At 34.2% G+C, this 20208-nt stretch overlaps 2 protein-coding genes across 9 annotated transcripts; both read right to left on the bottom strand.

Moving 5' to 3' along the window:
• Window positions 1-872: 872 nt before the first annotated feature.
• LOC129886371 (protein ENDOSPERM DEFECTIVE 1-like) lies at window positions 873-4419 on the bottom strand. Its single transcript, XM_055961024.1, has 2 exons — window positions 4255-4419; window positions 873-3516 (listed from the first exon to the last, which is right to left on the bottom strand). Exon 2 carries the CDS (start codon window positions 3485-3487, stop codon window positions 1706-1708), a length of 1782 nt encoding a protein of 593 aa, XP_055816999.1. The 5' UTR covers window positions 3488-3516; window positions 4255-4419; the 3' UTR covers window positions 873-1705.
• Window positions 4420-8447: 4028 nt separating this feature from the next.
• LOC129886369 (protein FAR1-RELATED SEQUENCE 3-like) lies at window positions 8448-17751 on the bottom strand. Of its 8 annotated transcripts, none has more exons than XR_008766209.1 (7): window positions 17504-17751; window positions 12092-17231; window positions 11909-11992; window positions 11597-11746; window positions 10645-10759; window positions 9021-9197; window positions 8448-8809 (listed from the first exon to the last, which is right to left on the bottom strand). XR_008766209.1 is itself a non-coding variant. In XM_055961023.1 (5 exons), the coding sequence occupies exons 1-4, from the start codon at window positions 14330-14332 to the stop codon at window positions 10649-10651; spliced, it is 2586 nt and encodes an 861-aa protein (XP_055816998.1). In that variant the 5' UTR covers window positions 14333-17491; the 3' UTR covers window positions 8448-8809; window positions 10645-10648. The 8 variants fall into 8 exon arrangements, 1 of the variants encoding a protein (XP_055816998.1); XR_008766211.1 differs by having other exon boundaries at window positions 12092-14972; XR_008766208.1 differs by having other exon boundaries at window positions 12092-14444.
• Between the last annotated feature and the right edge of the window lie 2457 nt (window positions 17752-20208).

The raw sequence follows: 20208 nt of genomic DNA, 5'->3' as shown, positions 1-20208 counted from the left end.
TTGAAGAGTGTAATAACTCTCATTCAATTACATTCAATTCCTCTCTTATCAAGTAATTATTTGATCTATCAACACATGCCCAAGAGTGTAATTACACCCAATTATACTAAATCTCAATTATATTATGGCTTTCCAAACATGCTCTAAATGACAATTTCATCTATTATACAATCATTTTATGAAGAACAAAAAAGTTCATTAATATTTCTAAATGTCTTCATAATTAGTGTATGTGTCTCTTGTATCATTTTAAATATTTTTTTAAAAATAGCACTAATAACATTAAAAAGATGTGTTTGTATAACAATTTAAGAATTCGGAAAAAATGATAAATTTCAAATTGATGAATGATCATTTGTAAGAGTTTGATTCTGTTGGTGTAATATACCACAAATATAATAAATTACAGTTGAAAAATAAAATAACAAAAATGAATAAAAATATATTCAGGTTGAGACACGGATATCTCGCTTAATTTAAGGAGATTCAAGCTCACTGCGGCATAATCTACACCAATCCAGCAGTAATACTCTTGACTTGTCCTCTTCAGGATACAACAGCCCAACAACGTCGTGTGACTCAAACAACTCCGGATTAATTGAAGAGTTTAAAGCTCCACCACAAGAACACCTTCCTTCAACATATAATTATTCTCTTTTGTATAGTGAATATAGTTGAAGAGTTGGAATAATTTCTTTGTCCCAACTCCTCTTTCACTACATTAACCTCAATATAAATACAATATAAACTTCTCATCTTTTCTTACGCTCTTTTTTCTTTTTTATTTCTTGTACACAAATCCATCACTATTTAAAGTGGAGAATTTTTTCTTACAATGAATAGGAAGATTATGGGTAGTAAATTGGATAAATGAATGGCCCAAATGTTACATAAATTACAAGAATAAGGAGGTAGAATGTGAAACGAAGAGATGGTGATTACATATGAAATAGCTAATATCACCATTTTAATACAAAATGATTTCCGAGACTAGAAATGCGGAATAAAATAATCTCGCATTATTCCGCCAACCACAAACAACCCCTTAGAATATACTTCACAACTCCTTAATGAACTTCTAGATGACCACTTCATATGAACATGAAGTTGACATAGAAATCCACTGATCTTTCATTTCACCAGATTATATGTTCTTCTTCTATGTTCCCTAGCCATAGAAAATCTCTCCCCTCCTTGTCCATTCTCGACCCCTTTAGGACTGGAGAACAAAGAAAAAGTATGTGGGAGCTTTGCCCTTCAGAATAGGTATGGTGTTCTTTTTAGTTTGAAAGTTTTCTTTCAAAAATTTCTAACAGTTCTGCTCATATCATTTCTAACCTATAAAGGCTATAGCTAGTTAGTAGTTATCACCTAACATCGTAGACAAAATTTGCAGGGAGACAACAATGGATCATCGAGTATATGTTCATTTGAGAAGAACCAACTCGTGAGTTGCAACAAATTTACAGCGAGGTGTAGACCCAAAGGCACAACTTTATTACAATGTTGACAAAGATTCTTACCTGTTACACAAAACGAAACTCATGGAAAAAATTGATATTGTAGATATTCTCAAATATGCACATGACATTCCCGCCGTTGCAAATGATAAGTCTCTTAAGATTCCAAAGGAAAGCCCATTAGCTGACAAACACCCCTCTTAAAGAATTCCCGGAATAGTTTTTCACAACAGTGACTAGAACCTTCATTCTTCCTGAACTTGATAAAGGTTGTTCTGATGCATTTGAATCATCTGTCCCCTTAAACTCCATTCTGTCACCTGTGAGATATATGTCTTCAATAATAAATCCCCACATTCCTCGACAAGAGCTTTCTCTCCACCACTCACCCTAGCTAGTTCAGAAATTAAACTTTCTGTTTCTTCTGCCTTTTGCATAAAGTTCTGAATTTGCAAACCGATCATTTCCATCACCTTTGTAGATGAACTAAGAGCATCTCCTAACTCTCTTATATCAACATGAACTTCCGCGCCAACAGGAAGTCTCAGAGAGCAATTGCGCAAGGCATCAGTTGTCCCTGACAGAGAAGTTGAGTAATCCTCATACAGTTTAGCCCATTCCTCAAGACATGATGATTGTGATTCAAGAATAGTGGATAAAGTTTTGATCCTTCGCAAAAACCCAAGTTCAGTGCGTTTCTGGTTAACAGATTTGCGTAAATCTGACAACTGGTGTGCAAAGGAATAAAGTTTGCTCTGGCTTTCCTCTCTTTGGGAGTGCATGGAGGCCTCTGCTTTGGCATTTGCAAATCGCCATTGAAGGTAATGGCTGTAGAGCAACTTCAATGAATGCACATCTCCCTGATCACTGAAACCCTTCTTTCCTTTCCTTGCATCTGGTCCCAATTTATTGGACGTTGGATGTGGAGGCAAGCAAATGCTCCCCATTTTGAAAGATGATCTAGAAGGGATGGAAGCAGACATGTCATTTTGTTTAAGAGATAGCCAAGAGGAGGAATTTTCGTTGCTGGCTGTTGGCAAATGCAGTGAACGAGCGCAAGTAGAGGATGCAGATTTATAAGAACTGCAATCATCAATTGAACTACTGTTGTTGTCTCTATTTCTTTCCGTAAGACATCTATCAATCTCAGACATAGAAGACCTCATTGCTGATAACGTCCGCGTCTTATTGTTTTGGATGCAAAGTGGAGAACTCGGGCATGAACTTCCCTTATTAGTAGCAGTACCAGTGGCACAAGAATCCACATAAGGACTAGTGGAAACTTTTGAAAGCTTTCTGGAGATTAATGCTCCATCATCCTGAGACACCGCACAAGGATTTATAGGTGTAGCAGTAACCTCCCGAAATAGTTTATCAGCGGCACTTACTGCTGCTCCAGGATTATTGGTTGGACAGTGACGGTGTAAAGACTGAGGAGTGAACTTATATCTAGATGGGACAACTCTCGAAGCACCAGTCATGGTAGGTGTGTCAAGTCTTGACGAGATCTTGCTACTTTTTGACTGCAAAGCATCTGCAAGTTGTTGCTGATGTGCCCTGGTGCCTCCATTTTCCTTGGGAACTTTAATTTGCTGCTGCTTTCTCTGAGTGCAGACCGGAGAATTCGGGCATGAAGTGCTCTCAGAAGCAGCAGCAGCACAGCCATCTACAGCATTGCTTGCTGAAACTCTTGAGAGCTTTTTATGGACAATTGCTCCATCACCACTGGAGACTGCGCAAGGATTTATTGGAGTACCAGTAACCTCCTGCAACAGTTTAGTAGCAGCACTGACCGATGTATATCCAGGATTACTCGTTGAACTAGAACGGAGTAAAGATTGAGGAGTTTGCCTATATCTAGATGGGATAATCCTAGCAGCACCTGTCACTATAGGGGAGTCGGTCCTCGAGGACATCTTAACACCCCTTGACTGCATTACATCTGGGATTTGTTGTTGCTGTAGTCTAGCACCTCCATTTTCCTTGGAAACATCTACAGGGTGCTGCCTTCTTTGAACAGTAGACATTACTGCTCTTTAACTGAGGCAACTTGATCCTAGTGAAAAAATTGTAATCAATATATACTATAACATGAACAGATATATCTACAGATCATGCATATGGATACTGCTTGCTCACAAAAATTAAGTAGAGTGAAAATACCAAATACATCTTATATAGATATTAAGGTGTTAATAACCAAAATATACTAAGCAACAACAACCAAAAGAAGCAGTTGATATGCCGGAGGATCACGCATACTAATGACGTTGCAACAGAAAAGTTATACATGAATTAAGAAATGCCCCAAAATTAGCTTTTTAAAAAAAATAAAATGGGAGAGGAGATTACGAGGTCCGTGTGGTCAACCAACTAAGCTACTTACTAGACATGGAGCATATTTAGCTGTTATTTTAAGATACACTATAAATTTTGAACACCCTAACAACCACTGGCTCAACCCTAATATATATATATATATATATATATATATATATATATATTAAAAAAATTACCTTATATATACAAGGTAATTTTTTGACGAGGGAATTCAGGTCCCGACCCTCTAGATCCACCCCTGATCTCTTTATTCATATACTATATATTTTGAAATATTAAGAAAAAACCAGTAGCAACAGAAATGCAGATCGGCATGTAAAGTGCAGTAAAAACCCTATGAACAAGTAAGAAGCCAATTCAATACTTGTATTCTATTCATTAATAAATCACATTCGATAAAAAAGGGATTTGCATTATGTTGAAATAAATTGTGGAAACAAAAGAGGGAACTTACAATTCTGAATGCAGCGTATATATAAAGTGGTTTCAACGATGAAGAAACTCCGGAATTGGAGTAACTGAGTGTCCTTCTCCGACGAGGTCAATGAGGGATTTTGACAAAATAAAAAAAAACAAAAACGACAGAGAGTGATGTGAGAAGTGAAACAGAGAAACATAAAACTGCTCCAATAAAAATAGCCGTTGAAGAGAGTTTAAAACAAGTAGCCGTTGGCGATATTGCTCTCTATAAGGCCCAAAATATTGAGCCCATGGGTCCGGTGGGCCAGACTATACGAAAATGAACTTTGACTGAGATGGGCCATAGAATATCAAAAGTGTTGGTCCTGACTAGGGCTGTACAGGACAAACCGATAAACCGCACCAAACTGACAAATCGAATCAAACCGGAAAAAAAAACCGACTAGTAGTTTGGTTTGACTTGGTTTGGTGTTTGGAAAAAAAAACTGACCATTATAGGGTTTGTTTGGTTTTAACTAAAAAAAGTCAAACCGAACCCAAACCGACCCGATTATAGATATACTACTTTTAAATTATGTTATACATAAAAATATTTATTAAAATGTAATTTATAAATATTTTTAAAAAAAAATCATAATTTTTGTTTTCTTTCTTACATTTATATTTGGACTTGAGAAGCTCATCTAAATAATATACAAAAAAAAGTCCATTTTATAAAGTTATATTATAAAAGAAAAATTACTTGATTGAGTGCTTTTTAAAAAATAATTACTGATTTTAGTGATATTTTTTATTTATTACCATTTATAGCAATATATAGCAATACTATGATAAATCTACACTTGTATTAAAAGTGAATTATGCATACAATATAAATGTATTATAAGTATCTTAAAATATATATTATGTTTGTGTAGTAAGAAACTAACATAATGTATTATAAGTCTATTAAAATATATGATAAATGTATTATCCATCTATAAAACTTGTATTATATATGTTTTATAAATAGTTCTCTGCAATATGTATTAAAATTGTATTATAAATATTCAGTGAATTTTTTTTTTATTGCTATAGATGGTAATTATTTTCTTAATATTGTATATTTATGTAAGTTTCCCTATTATAAAGTTAAAACTTCAAACAGTGTTCTGCGTCCATCTTATGTGTTGATATTTGTACTAGAACTCTTTTTAAGAAGCACTGCTCTGTGCTTTTTATTAAATACTATGAAAAACCCGAAAAAACCCGAAAAATTCGAGAAAAATTGATATCGAAAAACCCGACTTTTATTGGTTTGGTTTGGTTTATAGATTTAATAACCCGACACAAATGGTTTGGTTTGGTTTTAAAAAATCCGAACCAACCCAGTCCATGTACACTCCTAGTCCTGACTAAACCATAATAAATGGATAAACTTTTTAATAAATAATTATTGATTTTAAAGATATTTTTTATTTATCATCATCTATAGCAATATTATGATATATATTTCATGTATTAAAAGTGAATTATGCATGCAATATAAATGTGTTATAAGTGTTTTAAAATATATTATACTTGTTTGGTAAGAAATTGACAAAATTTATTATAAGTGTATTAAAGTGTGTGATAAATATATTATTCATGAATAAAACTTGTATTATATGAGTTTTATAAATTATTCTCGCTAATATGTATTAAAATTGTATTATAAGTGTCAAGTGAAAAAAAATATTATTGCTATAAATGGTAAATATTTTCTTAATATAGTATATTTATATAAGTTTCCCCATAATAAATGGAAAAAAGAACGTACTCCAAAAAGGAAAATAACTATTTACAAGTAGCTATCTTTTTACTTTAATGCCCCTCTGTTTTTAACTGTTAATTCATATTTATTGTTTGATATTATCAGAGTATATAAGAGAACACTATTGAGTTACTCCTTGATGCTATTAGAGTATATTTATAACAGGCAGTGTATTAGTGAAAAAAACTACTAAATTACTGCTTGATACCATCAAAGTACATCAGAGTATATTTGGGTTGGGTCCAATTTGGGTAAGTATTTTGTCTAATGGGTCCAATTTATGTAGTTTTCCCTAATAAATAGGAAACTTACAGAAATCTCACTAGTTTAGGAGTTAATTACTTATATACACTTTATCTGTAATATTATGAATCTTATCAGATTTTGGTGTGTCCAGATATATGTATCTCGGGATAAATGAGATCATCGAATGTAAATTGTTTTAGATATAGTGTATCTAAATGGACTCGCATGTATCTGAAATACATAAACAAATCTCGCTCATCTCCCTCCCATCTAGCTCGCTACTCTCCTATGTATCTGGTACCCTTGATATATGCGAATTAAATCAGATACATACAGATACATGTATATAGTGTGTATCTAGTGTGATTCGCATGTATTTGTGATACATGAATATCTCGTTCGCTTCTCTTCCTATTTTTAGTGTATCTGGTAGAAAAAATACATGTATCTAAATGTATCTTTCTCAATATATGATAGAAAACTCTTAATTAGTGGTAAGATACATAATTATTTAAAAGTATAGATAGAATTAGTACATATGGTATAGATGTATGTCTAAGGTAGTCTATTCATGATAAAATGAAGAGAATCTTTCTTATAAAAATAGAACAAAAAGTCAACAGCTCCGAGTCAATAAAGATGGAGAAGATTGACTTAAAACAAATTTTATTTTAAGTTACATTGTAAATTTCAGACCTAATCATTAAGTAAGAAGTGATCGGAGTGACGGAATTTATGAATACAAAAGATAATATTGAATTTTTTTTTAATGATTCACAAGATGACTAAACAAACCATAAATCAATTCAAGTATTCTAACATTTGAGAAGTGACGAGTTAAAATCTATATCTTTAGAAAAATTGAGTCAAAAGTTCCATTTGAATTACTTCTCAATGCAATTTCTTTTAAGTTCACCAAATTTTTATGTGTAAATTCTTTTTTCTTTTTCTAACCAATGAGTATTTGCGATCTGTAGCTTTATAGGATCGTCTAATTTACAAACAAGTTATACAGATATTATGTTGCACAATAAGCACTAGATTGTTGTGTGTACAATAACAACAACAACAAACTCATTATAATTCCACCATGTGGGGTCTGAGGAGGGTAGAGTGTACGCAGACCTAACCCCCACCTTGAAAGGTAGGGCGACTGTTTCCGAAAGACCCTTGGCTTAAGAGAGGAAAACAAGATAAAAGGTCAGATAGGGACAAACATATCGAAAACAAGATAAAAACAAGGAATAGCAAAAGTGAGAAAGTTATGGTAGAATAGTACGTAAGAAAGAGGCATTAACTACTATAAATAAATAAGATAATCAAAGTACAACGGCCCCACACCTATAAACAAGCAATACAATGCAGATTGTTGTGTTTGTCATTATATATTTGGTGCATCATATAAAAGCACGTATTTGCTTTTAAATTGGATAATGATAAATGTTTTCAGTAACAATCTTGGCTTATTTAATCATTTAACCAATCTAGTTTTGTTTTTATTACCAATTTTGATTAAAACAATTAGTATAATGCAATCTATGGTATCAATTTTTAATTGTATTAAAAAAACATCATCTAGAGAAAATTAAATTGAAGCATACTTTATGAACTTAATAAATTAAGAACATGAATTATGCTTATATTATACATCCACCAACTATTTTTAATTTAAGTGATTTAGTGGACGATTATTTAGGCTAATTGTTCTTTAGTTATATATAACAATTAGATCTTCCATGTCACTTTGAAACATGAGACTTTTATCTTATAGCCCAAACAACAATAAAAGATATAAAAAATAGTTGCCACTTCTCAAAGAAGCTTAATGACATGAACTTTCACCTTCTTGGTGAAGATACAATTACCCACCTTATAATCCTCTCTTACATTTCCCCTTCCCCTATGGCACTGCCCAGGACACTGAAAATCCAGCCCAAAGCCAGCTTACACTTATATAACAGAACAAGATCAAATCAAACAGATCCTACAATTTACATTAAGGTAGGTAAACAAGGTAGAAACTTAAGTGTCTTACATATCATAAGTGCACTAAGCCGCAGCACAGAAGGCCACTAAAAACTGAAATTCAACCTCGACCAGCTTATTTTATGTATTTCAGCCTCTTTCGTCTTCGACAAAACATTATAGAACGAAGATAAGAAGGAAAAAAATAATGACAAGAAGAGATATATTCCTCACACTGGGACCGTGGAGTAGTATTAATACAGGCAGCTTACAAAGGAATACAAATAATAGATTTACACACTTATACCTACCTTAAATTAAAGAAAAAATGATAGTAAACTATCAATGAAACAGCAACTACAGCTAGTCTAAGATGGATTACATTCTTTGCTGGGTCCTCCTTACAGACATGTACAACTAATTCTCCCGCATACAATTACATGGTAAGTTGGGTCAACTACATAGAAATAGTTAGAATAAGTGCTAACCAAAAATAGAGCAAACTGAGTGGCTGGCTGGTTGCTAGAGATAACTACAGCTGTGAATATGTGTTCTCTCTGCTCCAGAAGCAATTTACAAGGAGTTCCTACATAATATGCGGCAAAAGACTCATTATTTTCATACATCAATAACACCACCTTATATGATGATGATCAACACAGCCAACAATTCAGTAGTCTGGAGCAAAAATACAGCAAAATGATCATCAACTAATAAAGAGATATAGGGAAAAGAAGTTGAGCAATCTTCCAATATCTCCAATTTGGTCTTTTGAATGGTTTTCTTCTCTGACTTACCATAGACCTGATTCTATCAAAGGATAGGTAAATCATGTTGCTGAGGTGACAGATGTTCCTGTCATCCTTTTGCTTTGCCCCCAAAAAAGGAAAGGATAAAAGGACGAACATATATTTGCCCGAAGAAGCCAAACTTCAGTCTTTTGCACTTTCTTTCTCTTTGTCGAACAAAGAGTTCTGCAGAAAATTAAGATGATAACTCCACCAGGTAAATAAAAAGTTCCGCAAGAAGTTAGAGTCATTACTAGAATAACAGATGCACCACACAAAATTGAATATGTGGAGTGAAGAAATAAAAGCAAAGATTATAAATTGAGATTTGGTGATAAAGATTAGAAGATATCTATCTATCTATCTATCTATATTATATTAAAAGCACGAAGGTCCTTAGTGAAATATTGTTCGCCTTTTTTATCCTTTATAAATTAGTTTCACACTAGATAAAATAGTCATTTAATTATTCTCATAATATTTAATGATTGTAAGTTCATTATTTTTCTAATATTTAGGACTTAGAAATCAACTAAAATTTTGGTTATAAAATCTTTCCTTATTTGAACCATGCAAGAAGTCTCAATACTTGCATTATAAAATTGATTAAGATTCTACTTTATATAAAAAATTCCTTATTTGAAATTATATAACAAATTATAACTACAGCTAATTGTAATATTAGGATGCTGAAGTCAACTAAGATGTTAACTTAAAAGAAACTGTATCTCTTATGTTTTTTTTTCCGAGCCGCACAAGCATTTTTTGATAGGAACTATGACATATTTGCCTTTGACTTGGACATTAGTTATCTTCAAAGGTTTAATTGTTGCTTTAAGAGTCAATTTTTTTTTTGTCTTTTACTTTGTGATGCATCTGTTATTCATGGTAGATTGCTTTGAGAGTCAATTAATTGTTGCTTCACTTTCCCATTGCATATTAGTGTGTAGTGTGGAATATGTTCAGATAATGGATTAGAGATATGCTAAGTGGATGTTAAAATATGGAGAAGAGAAAGGGAACAGTTCCTCTGACACTTATTTAAACCATAGAGAAAGAAACGAAAAGACTTCTGTATTAGTATGAACTCTTTCATTTTTGGATAAGGTAGTGTGAACTCTTTTATTTTCTTGACACTTTTGGAGCACGTATAGTATTCCTGTATTGATGATTGAATGCCCTTTGCAAAGGATCATGTTTTTGTACAAATTGCTCTGCTCTTCTTGTTTACAGCTTTTATGCGAGGTTCTTCCCATCAAATAATTAAATTTATTAACTTCGTAAAGATCTCAACCTTATTTCTCAAAAGAATGCTGCTGATTCATCAGAGTGACTCAGATCCAATGTGCATTACTTATTCTTGTTTGACTCGCATGGATCCTATGTACTTTTTCCAACTCTGCTACAGAGACTACATCTTTAGAAAAACATCAGAACGGAGCAAGCTTATTTAAACCAGAGGTATAGAATCATTAAAGGTTGATGTATGCAAGATATATATCAACACAAAATATATAACACTATTGAAGTGACACTTGCAATTTATTTCAATTGATTGCTCTTTCATATCTCAAATAAATCATTTGACGCTTCTACTTCTTATGAAAAGAATAACAAGAGAAGCAGTATTCACCTACTCAAAGTTGTTCACGAATGTAAGCAATCGATCTCAACATTGATCCTAGAGTATCCCTTGAAACTTGAAATTTCACTTCAGTCTCTCCGGAAGGTGTCTTAGTATCTTGAAGCTGTGACGGAAAAGCACAAAAACTATCAGTTCGCAGCTTAAAGGACAGTACATAATTGCATTCAACTGACATTTATCCTCTCAATCTACAAGGTGAAATGAGATTCAAGGCTGGTGGACAATCAAGATGATCAACTTTTCTAATTAATATTTCACAAGGATCTATTCTCTCTTTATATTTTCAGCTGTCATGAATGTTACTTTGGAGAGTCATATCAGGAGCTAAATAGCAGAGCCCAGCAGAGTGTTTCATCAACATACATGGCCAAGCTATCGGTGCTTTCCACCTGAATATTAAGAGATGATTATACGCCACAAAAACTCTACCCAGAAAATGAAAGGGAAGAAGAGGGAAGGGACAGAGGCCATTTCTTTCATGTGATAATTTTGGTATATTCAATTGTATGTTGAATAGGCAGGTGCCAGGTGATAGAATCGTCAAAACATCAAAAGAACGAAACACTCTTTCCCTTGATAGAAAAATGGTATCATCCATCGACAAGAGAAGAAAATCCAGAACAGCAAAGCTTCTGGAAGCAATTACAGTAAATTTAAGAGTTACACAAGTTGGCTCAAGGAATTAAATTTACAGGAATAAAAAAGCATATAAAGCTTAATAAAGCTCATTTGATATACTAATGTTAATATTAAGAGTGTCTTTGGAATGCCTCCCAGTGTAACTAATGAGAATGTGCATATTGAATGAACTTGCTTTGCTCCAACTCTGACAAACTTGAAGCTATATAACTAAGATTATGTGAAGCAGAAAGTAATCATTCAACTTCTCATTTAATGAGATCTGAAATAGGAAATAAATCTTGAAGTTCATGATGCAAACCTTTAAATTGATAACAGCTACTCTATTTGCCGGCAGGGAAAGCTGTTGACTTATGTAAGCCATGGATTTCAGCATTGGCTCCAGAGTGACTCTTGTAAGTCTAAATTGAACTTCTGTTTCCCCTGCTGGGTTCTTTCCATAATCTTGCAACTGAAAATCGTGTCAAATAAGTCCAAAAAAAATTCACAAAGGAAATTATTATCTCATCAAATTTATTTGTCAAGGAAGGAAGAAAAATCAATTCAACTGTTTATCTGTATACAGCCAGAGAATGACTCAGAGGAGAATCTTTTTCAAAACAGGTATACACACCTTCAAATTGATGACAGCCACTTTACTTGCTGGACTCTTGTTTTCAATCACCCATGTCATAGACTTAAAGCAAGTATAAACAACCTACACGAAACAAAATACGTGAAGGAGAGAAAACATTCATCTCCTTGGTGAATTCATGTATTTTCTTGTACTATAAAGAGGCAAGTTTTTGTTTCATACCACATTATCAGCAAGGCCACCATCATGATTTATAGCCACAGGTGTCATAGTGGGCTGATTTAAGTCACCAGCATTTAAACCACCATCATTAAGGTTAAAATGATGAGGCATTGTATCTTGCCAAGGCCATAAAGATGGTGCAGTATCAGAAGTAGCTGGAGTTCTTTTTATGCTCTCATCCTGAATACTTCCACTTCCCTGTGAGCTAAGAGGTCTGGCAACATTTTTCGCAACAATAGAAATCTTCCTCAGCCCGTCTCTCAGAGCACTAACCGCTGCATCATAGGTCTCCGCAGAAACTGCCCCTTCTTTTGCATATCTTAAAGCTTCCAGACATAGGTGGTTGAAACGTGAAGTGAGCGAATTAATTCCTTGTTTAACAATGTCTTCTTCATTCGATCCTTGTCCAACTTTTGCATTCCTTGTCCACCTCTTAAGTATATAGAGGGATGGAACTGTGAGAACATTAGTCACTGTGAAAACGGTTAAAATGTGCCTACATAAGATGCCCGAATACTCAAACATCTGACAGCTGCAACTTGCTTTCATCTGGGCAAGATTCAACATAACAATGTAAGCCTTGTCATCCTGTTCATATTTTGCAACCCTAAATTTGCTTAGAGTCTCATCACCATCAATCTTATTGGCAGTATGGGCAAAAGTTTCAACTAGTTCCTCTTGAAACTTTGCAAAAACTTTTTTGGTGAAGAGATTAGCTGCTTGCTGTTCCATTGGAGATGGGGTCCTTAGCACTGGTGTGGTGCAATTTGTATCAAAATCAGATGCAATTTCCCTTTCAAGTGAGCTTTCTAAAGCTCTTTCATACTGCTTAAAGAACATTGGTAGAGTTGTCTGCTGATTCACATATCCATCAAAAAAGGAGGTTACACCCTGGTTTGAGGGAAGTGCAGCAAAGAAAGTATCTCGAAAATATACTGGAGCCCACTGGTCGCGAGCATTATATACAGCTTGAAGCCACTCATTTTTTCCCAGATCATATTTATCAAGTACAGAGGCCCAAGATGATTCAAAATCCTCAATTGTCTCAGAATAGTCAATGCAGCTATATAGCTCCCCATAAAAGGAAGGATGAGCCATATATACATGAGCCAATCTTTCCTGCCCTTCTCGTAAGATATGCCACTTACAGATGCAATGACGAGTACTCGGTAATACTAGGTTGACTGCTGCCTTAATAGCTCGATCCTGGTCGGTTGTAATAGAAACTGGAGGGCGGTTATTCATTGAAGATAGCCAGGTCCGGAAAAGCCAAGTAAAGGAAGACTCGGACTCATCTAAGAGTAATCCACAGCCAAACAAAACCATTTGCCCATGATGATTTACTCCAGTGAATGAAGCAAAAGGAACCTGGAATTGATTTGGTCTATACATTGTATCAAAAGTAACAGCATCGCCAAAGTGACTATAAGCTATCCTTGATCTTGCATCAGCCCAAAAAGCATTTGTCATGCGGTTTTCATCATCAAGTTGAATAGCATAGTAGAAACCAGGATTTTCCGCTTGCATTTTTTTGAAATAGTCAAGAAGATTATGGGCATCTCTTCCAAGAGTTCTCTTTCGGCTGCAAGGCTGAACAAACATTATTGGTATGACAGGGCTAAAGTTCTTGGTCATACGATTTGACTCCACAGGAAAAGCATCCTTAACACCTTCATTAGAACTGACAAATACATGATTCCCGTCCATCGGAACCACAACTGGTGGAACCGTAATATCAGTTGGAGCTCCTGGTATCTCTCCAACAGTCTTGGAAGCACCAGCAAAGTATTTACGAGGTCGGAGGCGATGCACCTTGCCGGGATTCATTGAATGATTGTGATCCTCAACGAATTTAGTAACAACCCAACCATCTGAACACTTCCTCTCTATGCGAAGCAGAGCATTGCAACTCTCTATATTCTTCCTTCTGAGAATTTCTCTAGAACAAGAAAAGTCCCAACTAATGATAGGTCCATCAGGCTTAGCTCGGCTGTACTGACCAACATGTATGCTAAAGCCCACACGCCTAGCATATGCGTCAAAAAAATTCTTTGCTGCTTCTTCTGTTTGAAACTCCATCCCCACAGATGGCTTCTCTTCCCCATCACCAACCTCAATGATAGTGTCTCTTTCAGAAAAATTGTCCGGCAAACCCTGTTTGGGATTCTGATTTGGTTCAGCAACTCTTTCCCCACTTATTTTCCTCTTCCGCCCTTCTATATCAATTACTTTGATATTCATCTTACTGGGGAACTGACATTGACAAATCAATCTATTTCTTCTTGGTCAAAACGTCATCTAGCCATCTCTTATGAAAGGAAACGAACAATAGGAGGCCTTAACATCATATGAACTGGAACAAGGTAACCAGTGACTCAATATTTTATAATAAAAAGGGCAGCCCGGTGCACTAAAGCTCCTGCTATGAGCAGGGTCCGGGGAAGGGCCCGACCACAAGGGTCTATTGTACGCAGCCTTACCTTGCATTTCTGCCAGAGGCTGTTTCCAAGGCTTGAACCCGTGACCTCCTGGTCACATGGCAGCAACTTTACCAGTTACTCCAAGGCTCCCAGTTTTACACACACGAACGTACTCCTTACTCAAAACTTTAAATGGAAATGCATATCAAATGATGTATAGGATAAATACAATAAATATTAATATTGTTTAAAAAATTATATATTCTCAGTCACTAGAAAGCAGAAAGGTGATACGAATTTCCCATGACATTGCCTTCATTGGGAGGTGAAAAGCAACTGAAAAGGTTACCAGAATATTGATCAAAACTCCAGCATTTGGGCTTCGGAGGAGGGACTTGAGAAGGGCTCACAGGGCCTATTACAAGTGTGAGGACAGATATCTTCTAGGTTCTTACCTGTGTCTGCAAAATTATTTTCTCCTTTTGTTTCAATTTGTTTGTTTGATTTTGACTTGACATGGATTTTAAGAACATACAGAAGACTTTTGAATCTTGTGTCTTAAACTAAAGATACATGAAATGTACCAAAATGCCTTTTAATCTGTCTTAAACATGTCACGTGGAAAGTTGAAATTAAAGAGTTGCCAAAAAAGAAAAGAGATATTCTTTTTTAAACGGACTACAAAGGAAAGTAAGACAAACAAATTGAAACAGAGGGAGTAAATGATTACCCGGTTTAGCAATATAATTTGTTTTTCAAAAAAGTAGTGAGAGACAATCCGGTCAAAACATACAACTTACAGACTACTTGCATACAACTTTCTAGACAACTTGCATACAACTTTCTATTGTATAGGATCCAGTCAAACATAAACCTTGCATACAATTATGTTGTTGCATGTATTTTGTATATCGTGTGTATGTCACTTTCTGTCCAGTGACACATTGGAAATACAAATGACATACACCTGGAATACAAAATACATAACTTATTCATACATCAGGATCTGAAAAGAACAAGATTGTTCTTCTTTCTCTTCGGGTTTAATCTTAAATTCTAACAAAATCAGCACAAATCTACACCAAACTCCCCCAAAATTGACATATAAACTCCAAGTGATACTCCCAGCCATTTTTAACAACACTAATAAAAATAAATAACAATTTCGCAAAACACTTCGAAGTCAGAGCTTTTTAATGGAGCTTTTCTCGGCTTGAGTGTGCTTGCTGAGAAAGAGAGAAAATAAGAAAGATTAGAGCCTATAATGGGGAAGATTGGAGCCTAATCTCTTACATTTGCTATAATTGGTAAAGTGTGGTTATATTTTGTTATTAAATAAAACTACCATAAAGAATAGTAATTAAGCCTTGAAAGTAGCTTACCCATGTAAAAATCCCTATATTTTAAGTCATTGAAGCAAGACAACACAACTTAATGAACTGAAGCTGAAATAAAAGAAAAGAGAGACTCTGTGCAAGAAGGAATGATATTAAAGAAATGAAGAATGAGGTCACTAGCCTTAATGTTGGGTTAGTACTGCAATACCTAACACAAATAGATTGGTCAAGAAGAAACCTCTGACTATACAGATGGACACGAGAATACAAATAGCTTTTTAGACTATCGAACAACCATGGAAGTTGAGTGAGATATTTAAGAAGTTATACCATGTAGTTTGGTTGGTGGGATAAAGGATAACATTTCTGATATAAAATGCAGGATTGTTTTATCTCGCTTTTTGTTATGGCCTTATGGGTATTAACTAATCCCGGGAACCATTTTGCACTAAAGTGATGGGATTAGCTATCCCATATAGAAGGTGGGATAGCTAATCCATGGATATCCTTGTCTATCTCATCCCACCAACCAAACGACCCCTAAGAGTATTCATAGTTGATGGAACTATATCTGTTGATAACTCTCCCATGGGACACCATTGCGGTTGACAGATTTAAAAGGAGTTTGAAAATCATGTAAGAATGATCTGTGTCGTATGGTGCTAGGGGTGGACAAGAAAAGGGTTCATAATCGAAGGACCTTTAAATCTTTACACTGAAAGATGCAGGTAGAAGATAAGGGTAAGAAGGTACTTCTAAAAGGCATGAAAAAACAAGAGGATTTCAGTCTACAAGGTCTCTGCTATAAGCCAACTATCGAGAAAATACAAGTTATTTTGAAATATGAACTTCGCAATTTCTCTTGGCTTTTGCAGATGCTTATACACAATCAATATACATAATTTGTGGCACAGCTATGACTTTTAGGTCAAGGTCATTTCTCTGGGTGGGGCTACAGAGCAACAATAAACATCTGATATGATGATATCTTCTCCTCTTTCTTTCTCTCTTCTCTCCTTCCTTTTATTGTCCTTCTTCCTTCAATTCCCTCACCTTCTTTTCTCTTTCTTATGCAACGGGAGCTTCAAAGCTATAAATGAGGATATTGCAAAGATCATATTCCTTTTGTTGTCTTAATATTTCAATTACTTGTGTTACTCCTAGCTCATTGTTAAAGAGAATCACTCCATCAATCCCAGTCTTCTGCATGAAACTGAATTCGTGCTAAGATCATAACAGTTTACAGTTTGTTATGAAGTTTCATGGAGAAGAAAAATCAATGAGTAAATGTCCAGAAGTAACCTAAAAATTTGATGGTTTGGGCCTCATACTTCTAACCGCATCAGCATAGCAATAATGTCTTCAAGTTTCAACCTTTTGGTACTTGAAGACGGAAACATTCAGAAAAATGAATATGGTCAGAATCATGGATCTCAGGTTCAAATCCCACAAGCGGAAAAAAATACTAGGTCATTTCTTCTTGTTATTAGTGAAGAGCTAATTCTGATACCAGAGTTATAATAAATAAAATATAAATCACCCACCAAGTTCATCATAGAACAAAAATTGAAGTAGATACAAAGTATGGAATTAGGATAAAAGGTTAGAAAGTGAATGCAATTATATAGTATCAAATTGAGGGGTAAATGTTAAACCTGAAATTCAGTTCCAAATTCCAACAAACAGTGTGTACCTTCCTTCAGCAAAATCAGACCTGAATAATAAAAAAAGTTCTCTCTTTCTCTCTCACACACACTCACTCTCACTGCTCCCGCGCGCAGGCGTTGCTGGGGAGGGGCTCTAGACGAGTTCAAGAACCAGAGGGAACGTTTTTTCTCTGCTCTCTTTCCACTTTCTAATTCTTTTGATTTTGATTTGTTTTCCATCTTAATTTTGACACTCCATCCTGATTACTCATCCCCTTCAATTTATTTTGTTCTACGTTTTTTTTAATTCGTCTTTTTTTCTTTTAATAATTTTCTAATTTTAGTTTTTCACACTGCATATTTAAAATAATAAAATTTTATTCTGATATATTTGCCATATTTTAAATTGGGAAAATAGCATTTATAATCCAAAAAGAGAAAGTATTTAGGGATAATTATTGTTATACCCCCAAAAAAAAACTATTTACTATTGGATACCCCATTACTTTCATACCCCTTGTTTTTAACTATCTCTCGCATTTGATATCATCAGAGTATATTTTACTCTGCTGGTATCAAGAAGAAACTGTTTGATAAATTGCTTAATACCATCACAGTATAATATACTATAATAGTATCAAAGAGGAATAAGGAAAAAAGCACTGGCGTAAATACACGTTTGATACCATGAGAGTATATATATACTCTCATGGTATCAAGAACGAAGAAGCAGTGCTTCAATGAAACTGTTTGATACCATCAGAGTATATCATACTCTGATGGTATCAAAGAGGAGCAGTGATGCTGACGTCAGCATGACGTTATGAGCGAAATTGAAAGGGAGAAAATGAGTAAATAGTCTGGGCTATGAGTCTATTAAGGTTAAATAGTTTGGGTTGGATCCAATTTGGATAAATAGTTTCATAATTGGTCTATTTTGTGTAATTTTCCCAAGTATTTACCCTTAAATGTCTCATTACTTTCATACCTTTTTTTAAATTTTAAAATGACATAAATTTATTTTTAAATTCACGCGCTAACGTCATACTGACATCAGTGCCTACCCTACATGATATCGATAAGAAATCAATATACTGATGGAGTATTACAGAGGATTAAATCCAATCTTATATGATACATATATGGTATCAATATACCGATGAAGTAGCACAAAAAAGTAGCACAAAAAATTATATATTTACTAATTTAGAGTTTAATAAATGAGATTGCGATTTTAATAATTTTCTCTTAAGCTCAATCCTATATGATACCGATAGAGTATTAATATACCGACACAGTATCACAGAGAATTAAGTTCAATATTATATGATACTGATATTGTATCAATATACTGATGGTATATCATAGAGAATTATTTCATAGCAGTGATGATGACATCAGCATGACGTCATGCGTGGAATTAAAAGGACAAAAATGGGGTAAGAAGGTAAATAGTTTTGGTCATGAGTCTATTAAGGGTAAATAGTTGAGAAATTATCATAACAACAACATTTTAGCATTAAGTAGGACTCTATAGCTATAACTTGCTTAATTATGGATAATAGCAAAATGTTAGGGGAGAAAGGAGGAGAGAGGCAAGCAAGATCTAGAAAAGAGAGGAGAGTGTGTATTTTTCACTAATTTTGGAGAAAAAAATACAAAAATAAACAGATTTGTATCAAAATAAATACATATTAAGAGGAGAGAGGCGAGCGGGATTGAGAGAGGGAGGAGAGAGGTGAGCGAGATTGAGAGAGGGGGAGTGAGTATTGTATTTTGTATTTATTTTGCATTGTATTCTGTATTTATTTTATATCAATTGTATTCGAAATACAATAAATACAATTATATTCATCCTTTCTTTGATTGGATACAAATACATTTGATAAAAAAGATGAATGCATATTATATTCATATAAATACAAATAGAATTGATACAAAAAATACAAAATATAATTTTTCAAATGCAATTAAAATAATATACAAAACTTTAACATATATTTATTGATACAATTGATACATAAAAAATTTGAATGTATTTCTTTGTATAGATAGGAGAGGGGGGGGGGGGGGGAGAGAGGACGAGAGAGAGGAGAGGGCAAGAGAGAGGGGGGAGAGGCAAAGGGTGGGGACAGAGAGAGAGAGAGAGAGAGTGCGAGAGAGAAGACAGGAGAGAGGAGAGGGCAAGAGAGAGGGAGCACAAACAATGATCTTTAGCAACATTCTTTAACGGTAATAGTTTAATTGCCGAGGTGTCAAATCAGGATACAAATAATTTGCTATACAACCAAAATATTGCTCATTTTGATAATTTTTTGAAACTATAGCTATTTTTCATAAATAAGTTGATAATTTTGCCTAGTTTAATAATTTTCTCTAAATAGTTTGGGTTGGGTCCAATTTGAATAAATAGTTCTACAATTTGGTCTATTTTGTATAATTTTTTCTTTTAAATTTAAGATCATGAGATTCAAAAGTATTTTTTATTTCTTAAATTTCATGTCAAATTAAAATAGAACAAGTAAATTGAAAGAGAGAGAGCTTAAACTTTACATCTTCATTCTTATGACCCATTTAAATAAAATAAAAAACAATCTTATTTTTACAGTAATTGAATTATTTATTTAATAGACATGTGATTTACTGTTGAGTCGAATGAAATAAGAAATTCTCAAGTATGATTCTAAGTGAAGAATTGAACTACCTATTTCAAT

Source organism: Solanum dulcamara, chromosome 4, assembly GCF_947179165.1.
Source record: "Solanum dulcamara chromosome 4, daSolDulc1.2, whole genome shotgun sequence".
NCBI lineage: Eukaryota > Viridiplantae > Streptophyta > Magnoliopsida > Solanales > Solanaceae > Solanum > Solanum dulcamara.
This window is presented reverse-complemented; position numbering and strand designations above follow the sequence as displayed.